This window comes from Oncorhynchus keta, chromosome 18 (genome assembly GCF_023373465.1).
Source record: "Oncorhynchus keta strain PuntledgeMale-10-30-2019 chromosome 18, Oket_V2, whole genome shotgun sequence".
In the NCBI taxonomy this organism is placed as follows: domain Eukaryota; kingdom Metazoa; phylum Chordata; class Actinopteri; order Salmoniformes; family Salmonidae; genus Oncorhynchus; species Oncorhynchus keta.
This window is the reverse complement of record NC_068438.1, coordinates 40,022,814-40,040,540: the sequence shown is the minus strand read 5'-3', so window position 1 is coordinate 40,040,540 and position 17,727 is coordinate 40,022,814. Positions and strand designations below refer to the sequence as shown.

Here is a 17,727-nt window from a genome sequence, read left to right as displayed (position 1 = left end):
TTACCAAACCACATAACCACTCTTTTGGAGGTGTTCAGAACAAGGTTAAGGGCAGAGAAAGCTTGTTGGACACTAAGAAAGCTTTGTTGTAGAATATTTAAAACACAACATCCGGGGAGGGGCCAGCTGAGTATAAGACTATCATCTGCAGATTAAATGAATGAGGGAGCATCCTACTGCCTGAGCTATGTTGTTGATGTAAATTGAGAAGAGTGTGGGGCCTAGGATAGAGCCTTGTGGTACTCCCTTGGTGACAGGTAGTGGCTGAGTCAGCAGATGTTCCGACTTTATACACTGCACTCTTTGAGAGAGGTAGTTAGTAAACCAGGCCAAAGACCCCTCAGAGACACCAACTCCTAAGCCAGCTCACAAGAATGGAATGGTCTACAGTATCAAAAGTCAATAAAAATAGCTTAGAATCAAAGGCAAAAGTGACATCATTGAGGACCTTAAAGGTTGCAGTGACACATCCATAACCTGAGCGGAAATCAGATTGAATACCAGAGAGAATATTGTAGACGTCAAGCCAGTAAGTTGATTAAAGACACGTTTTTCCAACACTTTTGATATAACAAGGGAAAATAGAAATTGGCCTTTAACAGTTAGGATCAGCTTGATCTCCTCCTTAGAAATCAAGGACATGCCGTGGCTGCCTTCCAAGCAATGGAAACATCCCCAGAGAGGAGAAACAGGTTAAAAGGTCAGAGATAGGCCTTCTGGATCTAAACCATCTGACCCAGATGTTTTTTTGGGGGCAAGTTTTAGGACCTCCTTTAGCACCTCCAACTCTGTGACCACCTGCAGGAAGAAACTTTGTAGCGTGGCAGTGGAAAGAGGGAGGAGCATCGGGGCTAGTCGCATTAGAAGGGGTGGGAGATGAGGAAATGTTGGATGGGCAATGGGTCATGGCTGAGTCAATTAGGAATCCTGACTTAATGAAGTGGTGATTAACCTCTTTCAGCTAGGTGGCACAATTTGTTATGTTTGGAAAAATAACGTTCCCAAAGTAAACAGCCTATTTCTCAGGCACAGATGCTAGAATATGCATATAATTGACAGAAGTTTCCAAAACTGTCAAAATAATGTCTGTGAGTATAACACAACTGATATTGTAGGCGAAAACCATACGAAAATCAAACCAGGAAGTGGCTTCTATTTTGAAAGCTCCATATTCCATAGCCTGCATTCGCTCCATTTAAAAGAGATATCAACCAGATTCCTTTTCCTACGGCTTCCTCAAGGTGTCAACAGTCTTTAGACATGGTTTCAGGCTTTTATTTAGAAAAATGAGCGAGAAAGATATCGCGTCAGGTGTTCGCATGAGTTTTGCTTGCGCAACAGAGCCATCGTCTCTCCCTCTCTTACTGAAACAGACAGTGTTGGTTGATATATGATCGATTACATATTTTAAAAACAACCTGAGGATTGATTATAAAAAAGTTTTGACATGTTTCTGTGGACATTACGGATACTATTTTAAATTTTCTTCTGCATTGTTATGACCGCTCGAGCCTGTGGATTTCTGAACATAACGCTCCAAACAAACTAAGGTATTTTGGATATAAAAATCATCTTTATGGAACAAAAGGAACATTTATTGTGTAACTGGGAGTCTCGTGAGTGAAAACATCCGAAGATCAAAAGGTAAGCGATTAATTTTATTGCTTTTCTGATTTTTGTAACCAAGCTACTTTGATGCGAGGTGTTCATAATGTTTTGTCTAGTGATTGATAAACTTACACAAAAGCTTGGATTGCTTTCGCTGTAAAGCATATTTTCAAAATCTGACACGACAGGTGGATTAACAAAATGCTAAGCTGTGTTTTGCTATATTGCACTTGTGATTTCATGAATATAAATATTTGTATTAATATTATTTGAATGTGGTGCTCTGCAATTCAGCGGTTGTTGATGACAATTATCACGCATCCAAAATTACAATGCTTGTCTTTCATAATTTGGTCAGATGTACTTGGATGTGTAGTGTCAGCGTTTGTTGCTGAAAAATCATGCCTAAATTTGCTAATCTCGGCAATTAAAAAAATCATTCAAGTAGTTAGCAATATCAGTGCGTTTTGTGACTTGATTCAATGAATGATAGAGCAGAGGTTTTTTTGCCCAAAATTTAAGGTGCTCCATTCTTTTTTAAGGTACTATCATTCTTTATGTAATTTATCTTTGTTCCATAGTGTAGTTTCTTCTTTTAATTAAGTTTAGTCACATGATTTCTCAATTTGTAGTATGTTTGCCAATCGGTTGTGAGGCAGACTCACTTGCCATATATTCTGCCTCAGCCCTCTCAACCACAGAATTTTGAAATTCCCCATCAATCCACATCAATTCATTTGTTAGAAAAATTGTCTGTATGAAGAGGACCCTCCGAGAACATTTTAATTTTTGAAATGTCCAAGAGAATCTAACATCCTCCCCAGACATAATGCTATTGCTCTAGAAATAGAACCTACACAGATATACTTTCTAGCCTCCCATGCATAAGCTACTTTCTGTCCCTATCACTAAAACTGAATAACATAAAAACTAAATAGAAATGTTTTTAAATCACACTAAAAACTAAATAAAAAATAGTAAATCATGTTGGAATTTCTAAGAAATAAAAACTAATATAAAAACACAAAACTATAATAACCTTGGTGCTAGGCACTAGTTTATTTAAAACAAATGGTTAAACCTACCCAAAACCTTAACCATTCGGAATTAATGCCTAAAATAATCGGTTGACATTTGACATTTATCCCCCCTCCCTGGACAAACGTTGAATACTGAAGTCAAAACGTAACATCTTGTTGTGGGGAGAGGAAGGGAGAGAGAGGGAGGAAGACCAGGGGGGGGGGGATAGTAAGTCTGAAGTGTTAGTAAAAAAAAATCACTGAGGGTTAAGGTCAGAAGGCCTTGGTTTTATATCTCTCTGAGACACACAGAGTTTCAAATTCTCATTATGAGTGACAATTAAGGCGGCTGTGTGTGATAAGTGACTCACAACCCAGCTAGGAATGAGGAATCGGCCCAGAAGCGGCCCTCTTCCGGGAGGCCGGAAGTGATTGAATCAGCCCGGAATCGGGTGTCGGACTCGGCCCGGAATCAAAATGAATGACAGCCCAGAATCGGCCCAGGAGTTGCTACAGAACGATGGGACAAGGACATCCAGGCCGGGCAAACCCTCCCCCAACTCTGACGACACTGGGCCAATTGTGCGTCGCCTCATGGGTCTCCCGGTCACGGCCGGCACAGGTCTCAAACCAGCATCTGTGATGCAGTGTCTTAGACAGCTGTGCCACTCAGGAAGTTCCATCCACAACACAGACTCTTAAAGAACATTTAAATGTTAATTGTATTTTTGTGGAATGTTTTGTGGAATTTTTGTGGAATGTGGAAAATGTGGAATGTGGAGAGAAGAGAAGAGTAGCCCCAATTGGCCCGAGCCCCAAGTAATACATTTGGGCCAGATAACTCACACTGGAATCGGCCCGAGCTCAATCCCCGCATCCTAGCCATAAGTAATACTGCGGAAGGCGGCCCGGAAGGCGACAATTTCCTCCTAATCAAACCATTGAGACAGAGGGTGGGGGTAACATGAGTCACAGTAGGCTCTACTCTTCCACAGGCCAGGTTTTAGATCACACACACACACACACACACAACCCCAAAGTCAAGTAGCAGTTTATAATAAATTTACCAGCGGTGGCCCACAGCAAGCATGTCAACTATCATGCCCAACAGCTAGCATGGCAACTAGCATGGCCATCAGCTAGAGCTGGCCCACAGCTAGCATGTCAACTAGCATGGCCACTAGCATGGCCAACAACTAGCATGTCAACTAGCATGGCCAACAACTAGCATGTCAAATAGCATGGCCATCAACTAGCATGTCAACTAGCATGGCCATCAGCTAGCATGTCAACTAGCATGGCCATCAGCTAGCATGGCCATCAGCTAGAAGTGGCCCACACATAGCATGTCAACTAGCATAGCCCACAGCTAGCATGGCCCACAGCTAGCATGTCAACTAGCATGGTCATCAACTAGCATAGTCATCAGCTAGCATGGTCATCAGCTAGCATGGCCAACAACTAGCATGTCAACTAGCATGGTCATCAGCTAGCATGTCAACTAGCATGGTCATTGGCTAGCATGGTCATCAGCTAGCATGGCCATAAGCTAGCATGTCAACTAGCATGGCCATAAGCTAGCATGTCAACGAGCATGGCCATAAGCTAGCATGTCAACGAGCATGGCCATAAGCTAGCGGTGGCCCACAGCTAGCAGTGGCCAACAGCCTGCATGTCAACTAGCATGGCCATCAGCTAGCATGTCAACTAGCATGGCCAACAGCTAGCATGACCACATGGCCTTCAGCTAGCATGGCCAACAGCTAGCATGGTCAACCAGCATGGCCATCACCAGTGGTAGAAAAAGTAACCAAAATGTCATACTTGAGTAAAAGTAAAGATAACTTAATAGGAAATTACTCAAGTAAAAGTCACCCAGTAAAATACTTAAGTAAAAGTCTAAAAGTATTTGGTTTTAAATATACTTAATGTAATGACCTGACTAGATCATAAATGAACAATTGTCCAGACAGAGGCTTGAGTTTACGAATTGACGGTTTATTACACCAACTTTACACAGGCTACTGTTTGGGCCGTAGCACACGCCAAATAGATGACAGATAACCCACAAGCCAACCGTGACCTTCTCTTGTGAAACCCAGACGTAAGAGAGAGAGAACAAAGGCTGAACCTGGTCTTAACTTCCAATGCTCCACCCCCCTGCCCAACCCCCTTCCACGCCACTCCGCCAACCACCAGGATGCCCGGCATCAGAACATTCCAGGCATTCCCGTGATTGGCAGATAGCAGGTTGATTGACAGGTCGGACCCCGCGAACTGGTCAGTACAACACAACCACCTCCTAGCCTAACACATAACACACAGCTGTCTGTGCGGGTCGCTACAGTATTAAAGGTATAAATAGTTTCAGATTCCTTATATTAAGCAAACCAGATGGAGCCATATTATTATTATTATTTTAATTACAGATAGCCAGGGGCACACACAACACTCAGACATCATTTACAAATTTAGCATTCATGTATAGTGAGTCTGCCAGATCAGAGGCAATAGGGATGACCAGGGATGTTCTCTTGATAAGTGCATGGCCATTTTACAATTTTCCTGTCCTGCTAGCCATTCAAAATGGAACGAGTACTTTTGGGTGTCAGGGAAAATGTATGGAGTAAAAAGTACATTATTTTCTTTAGGAATGTAGTTAAGTAAAAGTACAGATACCCCAAAAACTACTTAAATAGTACAATAAAGTATTTTTACTCAAGTACTTTACACCACTTGCTGTAAAGGGGCACCGGTACAGAGTCAGTGTGAAGGGTTCAATTGCAAAATGTAAATTGTCCGGTGGCAAATTTGATGAATTGTTCAGCAGTCTAATGGCTTGGGGGTAGAAGCTGTTGAGGTTTGTGGTCGCTACAGTACCGCTTGCCGTGCGGTAGCAGAGAAAACAGTCTATAACTTGGGTGAATGGAGTCTAACAATTTCATGGGCTTTCCTCTGACACCGCCTATTATATACAGTTGAAGTCTGAAGTTTTCATACACCTTAGCCAAATACATTTAAACACAGTTTTTCACAATTCCTGACATTTAATCCTAGTAAAAATTCCCTGTATTAGGTCAGTTAGGATCGCCACTTAATTTTATGAATGTGAAATGTCAGAATAATAGTAGAGAGAATGATTTATTTAAGCTTTTATTTCTTTAATCACATTCCCAGTGGGTGATTACACTCAATTAGTATTTGGTAGCATTGCCTTTAAATTATTTAACTTGGGTCAAAAGTCTCAGGTAGCCTTCCACAAGCTTCCCACAACAAGTTGGGTGAATTTTGGCCCAGTCCTCCTGACAGAGCTGGTGTAACTGAGTCAGGTTTGTAGGCCTCCTTGGTCGCACATGCTTTTTCAGTTCTGCCCACACATTTTCTATAGGATTGAGGTCAGGGCTTTGTGATGGCCACTCCAATACCTTGACTTTGTTGTCCTTAAGCCATTTTGCCACAACTTTGGAAGTATGCTTGGGGTCATTGTCCATTTGGAAGACCCATTTGCGACCAAGCTTAAACTTCCTGACTGATGTCTTGAGATTTTGCTTCAATATATCCACATAATTTTCCATCCTCGTGATGCCATCTGTTTTCTGAAGTGCACCAGTCCCTCCTGCAATAAAGCACCCCCACAACATGATGCTTCCACCCCTGTGCTTCACGGTTGGGATGGTGTTCTTCGGCTTGCAAGCCTCCCCTTTTTCTTCCAAACATAACGATGGTCATTATGGCCAAACAGTTATATTTTTGTTTCAGAAGACCAGAGGACATTCCTCCAAAAAGTACCATCTTTGTCCCCATGTGCAGTTGCAAACTGTCGTCTGGCTATTTTATAGCGGTTTTGGAGCAGAGGCCTCTTCCTTGCTGAGCGGCCTTTCAGGTTATGTCGATACAGGACTTGTTTTACTGTGGATGTAGATACTTTTGTACCCCTTTCCTCCAGCATCTTCCCAAGGTCCTTTGCTATTGTTCAGGGATTGATTTGCACTTTTCGCACCAAAGTACGTTCATCTCTCGGAGACAGAACGCATCTCCTTCCTGAGTGGTATGACGGCTGCGTGGTCCCATGGTGTTTATACTTGCGTACTATTATTTGTACAGATGAACGTGGTACATTCAGGATGAACCAGACTTGTAGAGGTCTAGAATTTTTTTTCTGACGTCTGAGCTGATTTTTTGATTTTCCCATGATGTCAAACAAAGAGGCACTGAGTTTGAAGGTAGGCCTTGACATACATCCACAGGTACACCTCCAATTGACTCAAATTATGTCAATTAATCATCATCAAATGTATTTATACAGCTCTTCTTACATCAGCTGATGTCACAAAGTGCTGTACAGAAACCCAGCCTAAAACCCCAAACAGCAAGCAATGCAGGTGTAGAATGCTAGGAAAAACTCCCTAGAAAGGCAAGAACCTAGGAAGAAACCTAGAGAGGAACCAGGCTGAGGGGTGGCCAGTCCTCTTCTGGCTGTGCCGGGTGGAGATTATAACAGAACATGGCCAATTTGTTCAACTGTTCATAGATGACCGGCAGGGTCAAATAATAATAAGAATGAGTCTGTCAGAAGCATTTTCTGGAATTTTTCAAGCTGTTTAAAGGCACAGTCAACTTAGTGCATGTAAACTCTGACCCACTGGAACTGTGATACAGTGAAATAATCTGTCTGTAAGCCATTGTTGGAAAAATGACTTGTGTAATGTAGATGTCCTAAACGACTTGCCAAAACTATAGTTTGTTAACAAGAAATTTGTGGAGCGGTTGAAAAATGAGTTTTAATGAAAAGGAAAAGGTGACAAGAGTTAGAGAGATGTTTGTCATCGTTTTTCTTTATTTTTGAAAACTCTTATTTTCTACATCGTAGAATAATAGTGAAGACATCAAAACTATGAAATAAAACAAATGGAATCATGTAGTAACAAAAAAAGTGTTACTCTTGGCATTCTCTCAACCGGCTTCATGAGGTAATCACCTGGAAAGCATTTCAATTAACAGGTGTGCCTTTCTGTAATTTCTTTCCTTCTTAATGCGTTTGTGCCAATGTGTTGTGTTGTGACAAGGTAGGGGTGGTATACAGAAGACCAAGTCCATACTATGGCAAGAACAGCTCAAATTAGCAAAGAGAAACAACAGTTCATCATTACTTTAAGTAATGGAGGTCAGTCAAAGTGGAAAATTTCGAAAACTATGAAAGTTTCTTCAAATACTCCTCATCAACCTACACACACAATACTCCATAATGACAAAGTAAAAACATATTTTTGAAATGTTTGCAAAATGAGGTACAATTTCAAACTGAAATATCATATTTACATAAGAATTCAGACCTTTTACTCAGGACTTGGTTGAAAAACCTTTTGCAGCGATTACTGCCTCAAGTCTTCTTGGGTATGACACTACAAGATTGGCACACCTATATTTGGGGAGCGCCTCCCATTCTTCTCTGCAGATCCTCAAGCTCTTTCAGTTTGGATGGGGAGCGTCGCTGCACAGCTATATTCAAGTCTCTTCAGAGAGGTTCGGTCGGCTTCAAGTCGGGGCTCTGGCTGGGCCATTCAAGGACATTCAGAGACTTGTCCCGAAGCCACTCCTGCATTGTTTTGGCTGTGTGCTTAGGACTGTTGTCTTGTTGGAAGGTGAACAATCACCCCCAGTCTGAGGTTCTGAGAGCTCTGGAGCAGGTTTTCCTCAGGGATCTCTCTGTACTTTGCTCTGTTCATCTTTCCCTCGATATTGACTAGTCTCCCAGTCTCTGCCACTGAAAAACATCCCCACAGGATGATGCTGCCACCACTATGCTTCACCGTAGGGATGGTATTGGCCAGGTGATGAGCAGTACCTGGTTTCCTCCAGACATGACGCTTGGCATTCAGGCTAAAGAGTTCAATTTTGGTGTCATCAAACCAGAGAATCTTGTTTCTCATGGTCAGAGTCCTTTAGGTGCCTTTTGGCAAACTGCAAGGGGGCTGTCATGTGCCTTTTACTGAGGAGTGGCTTCCGTCTAGCCACTCTACCATAAAGGTCTGATTGGCGGAGTGCTGCAGCAATAGGAGAACCTTCCAGAAGGACAACTATCTCCACAGAGGAACTCTATAGAGCTCTGTCAGAGTGACCATTGGGTTCTTGGTCACCTCCCTGACCAAGATAATTCTCCCTCAAGTTGCTCAGTTTGGCCGGGCAGCCAGCTCTAGGAAGAGTCTTGGAGGTTCCTAACTTCTCCATTTAAGAATGTTGAAGGCCAATGTGTTCTTGGGGACCTTCAATTCAATGCTGCATAAATGTTTTGGTACCCTTCCCCCAGATCTGTGCCTCAACACAATCCTGTCTGAGAGTGTATTATTTTTCAATATAAACACACCTTGTGTTTTAATTTAGGCAACTTTTTGCAATGAGCATGTCTGATGCTAAGGGCACTGTTTGATGAAGACACACATGACTCAAGAGGGAGCCAGAGCTCAAGATAACCTGACCATCCTCCTCCCGCTCTTGCTGGCTTTCTCTCCTGAAATTGTCAGTAATAGGCTACATGAGGAGGCTGCAACCTTTCTCATGTGGAATGCCAATTTATCTTACCAATTCTACTGATCTGCGTGCCAGTTATGGTTTTCATGTGCACATCGTCATGGAACAGTTTAGTTAGATTTTTTATAACTCCTTCATATCTCAAAATCATTGTCATGTTGTTAATCAAAATTATATCCAAATCTAAATGAAAATGATACAAACCTAAAAAGGTAACTTCTATTGCCATTGGCACTTATTTAAATAAAAAGCCAACAAAGTTGCAGCCAGCAGGTAGAAAATATCCTGATAGAAATAAATATCCTTTCAATCACCTTACACATGGCCTGTCTGCAACGAACTTGAAACATTGTATTAACTATAAATTGGGTCCAGCCCGAAGCTGGTGCTAGCATACTAGCATTTATAACATTTATATAAAATATTCAATGCCCTCAGGTTGTGTGCCAATGAGCTCGGGACAGACAAAGCCAGGGACAATAAGTAATCCGGTAGAGGCCTATTTTATGACGTCACCCCTGGATCAGAGGGGTGACATGTTTCCATTTCATTCAGAGTGGTTAACAAAGGGAGATTCTTCAAATACATTGAGGAACTACTGTCATTCTGGGCCGCGTTTTTTGTGGGGTGATAGGTACCGGTGCTTTGCGGGAGGCCGTTGTTGATGTGTTCAGAGGGTTTGAGCCTAGGTTGGGGCGAGGAGAGGGACGGAAGCAACACCGTTACACTAGCCCCGCCCCATCACTCAAGGAGCGCATTTGTTGTTCTTCAACCACGAGACATATTTGTTCAGTCTGCATGGTCAATGCAGCACATGCAACAATGTTGATGACAACGATGATGTTTTCACTTTGCTTCTTAATATAAATCCACTAGCGTTCTATAATTACACTATTAGTTTGCATTTTTTACAACTACAAACAGCTAGTTTGTCTTTTCTTAGCAAGTTGGTCCTAAATCGTGTTAGCCGCTAATGCTAACGTGCTACTTAGCTACCTAATAAATGTACTGAGTCAGAGCAAAAGTAATTAGCAATACAGCCTGATACTACCAGTGATGGTGTAGACCTAAATCAGCATGTTGTTTGTGCAACAGTATCTTCTAAATCAAAGAGAAAAACACAAAGAATGAACATCTTAGATACAGGAGGTAGCTATGAGAAAACATTTGATGTAGGCAAAGTCTATAGGGTCCCATAGGAAACACGTATCAACAACTTGGTTACTAACCTGTCACAAAAACTTCTCCCTCGCATTTTAATTTGTTGTTATGTCAAAAAACACTATTCAAAGTGCCCACTATTACATTCTAACTATTAAAAAAATGGAATAATCATTAAATTTCCCTGATTCCAACAGTTCACCCAAGTGTTTGCAACATTTGGTTATAATAAGGCCGACATTGTTTTCACATATTGTGCAGCCCCTAATGGCAGTGTGGAAATGATCTCAAATGAGTGCAGGGAATGCAGAAATTGATGAAAATAATTTTGGGTTGAAGTTTAATTGATCAGAATGGAGAAAGACCCATTGAAATCACTTGTGTGTTGCCACCCTAGGGTCACTCACTACTCATAAAGCAAATGTAGACTTGTATTATTCAAAAACATAAAATACCTAGACATTGTTTTTTATACTGAGATATATTTTGGCAATATCACCTAGCCCTACCACGACTTAGTGCTGGCTTCTGATTCAGGATCTACTAGCATCTTCCTCTTAGATCTCAGTTTTGCTTTTGACACCGAAGCCACAACATCCTCCTGCAGCGTATCAGAGAGCACACTGCTATCTCTCTAACAGCTCTGAAGTGATTCTCCTCCTAACTCTCCAATAGGAAGCAATACATCACTATTGGAGAGACCAGATGAGAGGATTCTACAGTCACATGCGGTGTCCCACATGGGTCAGTGCTTGGGCCTATCCTGTTTTTAAATTACATTTGTATTTATTAGGGATCTTGCTGGGGTCCAATAACATTCAGGCACTAACATTGCATTAAAAAAAACAAAAGATAAAACATTACATCATATAACATTACTACACCACTACAATGCAAAATGTATAATACCACATACAACAATATTACAATGTACGGGTGTGTAGAGTGAATGTGCTAGCGCTTGTGTGTGTATGTACCTTAGTGTGTGTCTCTTCACAGTCCCTGCTGTGAAGGCGGCAGGGTAGCCTAGTGGACTAGTAACCGGAAGGTTGCAAGTTCCAACCCCAAGCTGACAAGATACAAATCTGTCGTTCTGCCCCTGAACAGGCAGTTAACCCACTGTTCCTAGGCAGTCATTGAAAATAAGAATGTGTTCTTAACTGACTTGCCTAGTTAAATAAAGGTAAAATAAAATATATAAGGTGTATTTTTGAGCCCAACCCACATCAGCGACCTCATCTCAATCAGTGAGCCACCTAGTACTCTCCGCTCCAGCCACTCCCTACTGCTTCAAGTCCCAAAGACACATCTCCGAACTATGGGGTGCCGAGCCTTTCACTGCCTTGCCCCTCGTCTATGGAATAGTCGTAGTGATTTTGGCACCTAGCCCACTAATGCCCTTTTATCTGCCTTGATTTTAAATGGATGTTGTTTTTAATTATATAGATTTTTTTCTCAGTAGAGCTTTGAGAGAACTCTAATGAAAAGCACTATACAAATTAAAATGTATAATATTGTTTTGTATTATAATAATAATAATAATAATAATAATAATAATGATAATAAAAATATTTTTTTATATTGTTCTAATTCTAAACATACAGTTACATAGTATTGTTTAAATGTTCCCCATGTAATGTTAATGGCGCTAAATACATGGCTCTGCAAAGCATCTGTCAAATCTGCACCTGTAATTTGGACGACAGCGGTACACCGAAAGAGGTGCGCATTAACTCAGTCTATTACCAGTAACACAACTCCCATTTCACGCACATCAGATTTGACACACGCACGGAAATAACTTGTTAATATTGTAAATCATTGATTTATTATCCTGTAGAATGAGCGGACGTGAGCCCTGAGATCCGATAAGAATAGAGAAAATAGAATCCCTCTGGGATAAACAACCGTGTCAGCGTTCCATAATAACGGAGACGGGAGTCCTCGCTTCTAGGTCGTTTAAACTATAGCCTAAATCTACCACAAAAGAAGGAAAACGGTTCTAGGAGTTTATCATTTTATTTTATCCTCGACGAAACGCTAAAGGCGGTCATTTTAATAGATGAACTAACAGCAACTGCCCGTTTACCAGCCTACAGGTTAGGCTAATAACATAGCTAGATTGTTGACAATCACATCCGAGTCTAGGCTATTATGCCTTTGCAACTACACTTGAAAGTGCAGAGGAATTCTTTACAAATTCACCTCATTACAAAATCTGTGTTGGTCCTTTCTTTCTTTGCTCTGACGTTTTTCAATCATAAATTCTCCAGAATTTAAAAAAATATATATATAGATATATGATTTACCTTTTCTGTGTTTTGAACCGTTTCCCTGCTGACTGGAGTTGAGGTTTTGTGGTATTTCAGGGCGAGTTCGCCAATGTCTTTTTCTCACGCTTCGAAAGCACCAGCAGCAAAGACACAAATCCACCGAAAACTTCCGCCGCGGTCACGTGACTGATTACAATTAAAAAGGAGCACAGTCCGGTTTACAGCGAGTCAACTTTTCAACCTTTGAAGTCTATATGCGAGAGAACACACAGACATACACATATTCTAGTAAACATAGACAGGGAACCAGTTCCACACAAATGTACGATTTGGAGATGAATCGCAGGCAAACAATGTATTTCTGGACATGCTAATCCTGGACATTAGTAGCAACATTTGTATGGGGACAATTCGGTCTGGTGCTTTGAAACCGTAGTCTTTCTGACTAAAATGATCGTTCCATTCTGCGTGGAAACATAAAATAACAACACTGGGCATTGTATTCACATACATATTTCTGAGTGATTCTAGGACGGTGTGTAGTATCGTTTTCAACCACAGGAAGGCGACAAGTGACTGCTGTAGTGTTGAGGTGGAGAGGCTACAGCTTCTTTCACTGGCGCTGAAAATTAGGCCTATGTCTGCAGTCAGAGTCGATCTGTCCTAACAACTCTGCCAGAGACCAATATATATCGGCCTACGTTATTTATTTTCATATATATGGATTTCCTCATCTGCAGGCAACTTCTACTCAGGCTAGTTGAGTAGGCCTATATATCACACAAATCCAATCCCTTAGGACCAAGGCTAATATGGTTTATGGGATTGTATTGCCCTGAAAGTGGCATAGGTCTATTTGAAAAAATTTTCCCACAAAGAAATTCAGCATGAGATGATTAGGCTACACAATAAAGAAGTTGGATGCAGATTATAAATGAACTGTATTGTCCTAGGGGAAACATGGTCTATGTAGGACACAGTGCTGCAGAATAAAGACTGTACATTATAAACCTATGTCCCTCCTTTTCCATTGTCTCGCAGCTGTGTGGAGGTATCGGCATAGCCTGGGGTGGAGGAGAGGTGAGGAGGAGAGTGGTGGAGGAGAGGAGAGGGGTGGAGGAGGGGAGAGGAGGAGAGGGGTGGAGGAGGGGAGAGGAGGAGGGGAGATGGGGTGGAGGAGAGGAGAGGAGGAGAGGGGGTAGAGGAGAGGGGAAGGTGGTGTGGAGGAGAGGAGAGGAGGAGAGGGGTGGAGGAGAGGAGAGGAGGAGGGGAGATGGGGTGGAGGAGAGGAGAGGAGGGGAGAGGAGGAGAGGAGAGGAGATGGGGTGGAGGAGAGGAGAGGAGGAGAGGGGTGGAGGTATCGGCATAGCCTGTAGCGGAGAGGGGTGGAGGAGAGGAGAGGAGGAGGGGAGATGGGGTGGAGGAGAGGGGTGGAGGAGGGGAGAGGAGGAGAGGGGTGGAGGAGAAGAGAGGAGGAGAGGAGATGGGGTGGAGGAGAGGAGGAGGGGAGATGGGTGGAGGAGAGGGGTGGAGGAGGGGAGAGGAGGAGAGGGGTGGAGGAGAGAGGGGTGGAGGAGAGGAGAGGAGGAGGGGAGATGGAGGAGAGGAGAGGAGGAGGGGAGAGGAGGAGAGGGGTGGAGGAGAGGAGATGGGGTGGAGGAGAGGAGGAGGGGAGAGGGGGTGGAGGAGAGGGGTGGAGGAGAGGAGAGGAGGAGGGGAGAGGAGGAGGAAAGGGGTGGAGGAGAGGAGAGGAGGAGGGGAGATGGGGTGGAGGAGAGGAGTGGAGGAGAGTAGAGGAGGAGAGGAGGAGAGGGGTGGAGGAGAGGAGAGGAGGAGGGGAGAGGGGTTGAGGAGGGGAGATGGGGTGGGGGGGAGGGGCGGGGGAGAGGGGTGGAGGAGGGGAGAGGAGGAGAGGGGTGGAGGAGGGGAGAGGACGAGGGTAGATGGGGTGGAGGAGAGGAGAGGAGGAGGGGAGAGGAGGAGAGGGGTGGAGGAGAGGAGAGGGGAAGATGGGGTGGAGGAGAGGGGTGGAGGAGAGGAGGAGGGGAGAGGAGAGGGGTGGAGGAGAGGAGAGGAGAGGAGGAGGGGAGAGGAGAGGAGATGGGGAAGACAGGAAAGACAGTGACTCACCCCTGGTCTAGCATCCATGGTGGGGTCGATCAGAGGGTGGCAGGGAGACAGGCCTTCATGCGCAGTGTGTAGCCTTTTAAACTGAGACAGTGGTACAGACACACAATTTGGGTTCATTATATAAAGAATGTGTGGTTCCAGGTCGTAGTTGCCTGATGACTAACCCTGAATTTAATTTCACTGCTCTATCAATCGCTACATACATTGTCTGAATCTGCCATCCTAGAAGAAATTTGTGAGACTTCATTTCAAAATGAGGGGCGTTGTATAAAACTAATTATTCTAACTAATTATTCATGAAATCCTGCTCCAGAGAGCACAGGACCTCAGACTGGGATGAAGGTTCACCTTCCAACAGGACAACAACCCTAAGCACACAGCCAAGAAAACGCAGGATTGGCTTCGGGACAAGTCTCTGAATGTCCTTGAGTGGCCCAGCCAGAGCCCAGACTTGAACCCGATCGAACATCTTTGGAGACCTGAAAATAGCTGTGCAGCGATGCTCCCCATCCAACCTGACAGAGCATGAGAGGATCTGCAGAGAGGAATGGGAGAAACTCCCCAAATACAGGTGTGCCAAGCTTGTAGCATCATACCACAAGAAAATGTGAGGCTGTAATCGCTGCCAAAAGGTGCTTCAGCAAAGGACTGAGTAAAGTGTCAGAATACTTCTGTAAATGTCATGTTTTTTTAATAAATTTGCAAAATTTTCTAAAAACCTGTTTTTGCTTTGTCATTATGGGGTATTGTGTGTAGATGAGGGTGGGGAAATGATTTAATCCATTTTAGAGTAAGGCTATAATGTAACAAAAAGTAGAAAAGGTCAAGGGGTCTGAATACTTTCCGAATCCACTGTCGGATAAGTTATGTACGTGCTGACATAACTAATACGCCCCGGTAGTCTTTTCCCGACTGAAAACAAATGTAACAGAAATGACCCTGCGTGAATACATGGATTATGTGGGCAGCGCTACAGCTTTATTTGATGTGAGTTTACTGTATATGAATGAGGTGTGTGTGTGTGTGTGTGTGTGTTTTACTAAACCTACTCGTCTCTTACTATAGGGCAAGATTTAGCCCTGTGGCAGTTCAAAGAACAAGCATGTCCCTTCAGAGGCGCCTGTCCCAGAAGTCCCATGGTAACCAAACTTAATTACTTTAAGTATGTGATTCATTGTAAACTACCAAACCATGTCTGTGTTTTGAGAAATAGGGCCTAAAAACAGAGGGAGAACTACAATGATTTGGCCTGTTACCATTTCAGGCCCCAACTCCTCCTCAAGCACTTCCCTTAGCCTGTAGGGCTATTGCCATCTGCAAAGACTGGATTGATGTGTGTGTGAGAGAGAGACCATTTTGGTTAGAATTAATCCTCTGAGAGACTAGAGCTCTGGTGCTTATGCCCCCCCGTGCCAATGAAGGAGAGGTCATAATCAACATCTGAGCTCTCACTTCCTCCCCATCCCCACTCTCTCCCTTCACCATCCCAGTCTTTCCCTGGTGTTAAGTTGAGTGGGGAGTTGCAATGCCAACCCAGAGTGGGGATCCCTGTTCCGAACGAGGCCATGCAGCAGTAGCGGCATTAAACAGTGTGTACGTGTGTGTGATGGATTCAGACCAGAACAATATGTGAAATCAGGTCAATCATTTGTCAGACCTCATTTAACACACACACACACACACACACACACACACACCACACACACACACACACACACACACACCATACACCACACACACATACACCACACACACATACACCACACACACATACACCACACACACATACACCACACACACATACACCACACACACATACACCACACACACACACACATACACCACACACACACACACACACACACACACACACACACACACACACACACACACACACACACACACACACACACACACTTTAAGAAAGACTCAGATCACAAATGAAATATGAAAACCTTTGTAGGAATCTGTATTTAAGATTGAACTCTACATACATTCATACATCTGTAGTGTTGAGGAACAGAGAGCGGACCGGTGTGTTCAGGATTCTTTACAGGAGACAGACAATGTGATCCAGAGACACATGTTATAATGAACAATAAGGGCAGTGATTCAGGACAAAGAGACTGACTGGAGAGGAAAAACAGAGTGTGTTGTGTGTGATGTTAGTCGCTGTCTCTCTCCTCCCGCGTTTGCATCTCGCTGAGCGTACTCTCGTCAATGTTCTCCAGGCTGTCTGCATGCTGGATGCTAAGCTCGGACACAGGGATTGTGGGAAGTGTAGTCTGCTCAGGGTAGAGCCAGGGCTTAAAGCCTGGGTTGTGTCTCTGCTTCCACTCTCCGTACTTTAGACATGCCTTACTGATCTTCTTCATCGCCTGCACACACAGACAGAGAGAGGGAGAGAGAGAGGGAGACAGATCTGCATTTAGCCAGGGTTAAAAAGGAACACACACAGAGAGAGAGGGAGAGAGAGAGGGAGACAGATCTGCATTTAGCCAGGGTTAAAAAGGAACACACACAGACAGAGAGAGGGAGAGAGAGAGGGAGACAGATCTGCATTTAGCCAGGGTTAAAAAGGAACACACACAGACAGAGAGAGGGAGAGAGAGAGGGAGACAGATCTGCATTTAGCCAGGGTTAAAAAGGAACACACACAGACAGAGAGAGGGAGAGAGAGAGGGAGACAGATCTGCATTTAGCCAGGGTTAAAAAGGAACACAAGCAGCAGAGAGCAGATGTTCCATGTAGTAACCTAGTGAGAGAGAGGGGTCTGCTGTACCATGTAGTAACCTAGTGAGAGAGAGGGGTCTGCTGTACCATGTAGTAACCTAGTGAGAGAGAGGGGTCTGCTGTACCATGTAGTAACCTAGTGAGAGAGAGAGAGATGGGTCTGCTGTAGCATGTAGAAACCTAGTGAGAGAGGGGTCTGCTGTACCATGTAGTAACCTAGTGAGAGAGAGGGGTCTGCTGTACCATGTAGTAACCTAGTGAGAGAGAGGGGTCTG

General features: G+C 43.6%; 2 protein-coding genes across 2 annotated transcripts in view; both read right to left on the bottom strand.

Annotated features, from left to right (window-relative positions):
• The window catches only part of LOC118381510 (arf-GAP with Rho-GAP domain, ANK repeat and PH domain-containing protein 1), a 149,621-nt gene extending 136,832 nt beyond the window's left edge, over window positions 1–12,789 (bottom strand). Inside the window, exon 1 of the mRNA XM_052468895.1 lies at window positions 12,626–12,789. The gene's annotated coding sequence lies outside the window, so the exon portion shown is untranslated. The remainder of the gene's footprint in view (window positions 1–12,625) is intronic.
• A 3,871-nt stretch (window positions 12,790–16,660) lies between these two features.
• LOC127908784 (START domain-containing protein 10-like) overlaps window positions 16,661–17,727 on the bottom strand; it is a 30,553-nt gene continuing 29,486 nt past the window's right edge. The window contains exon 6 of the mRNA XM_052468151.1: window positions 16,661–17,097. Coding sequence (XP_052324111.1) covers window positions 16,885–17,097 — 213 coding nt within the window. The 3' untranslated portion in view covers window positions 16,661–16,884. The remainder of the gene's footprint in view (window positions 17,098–17,727) is intronic.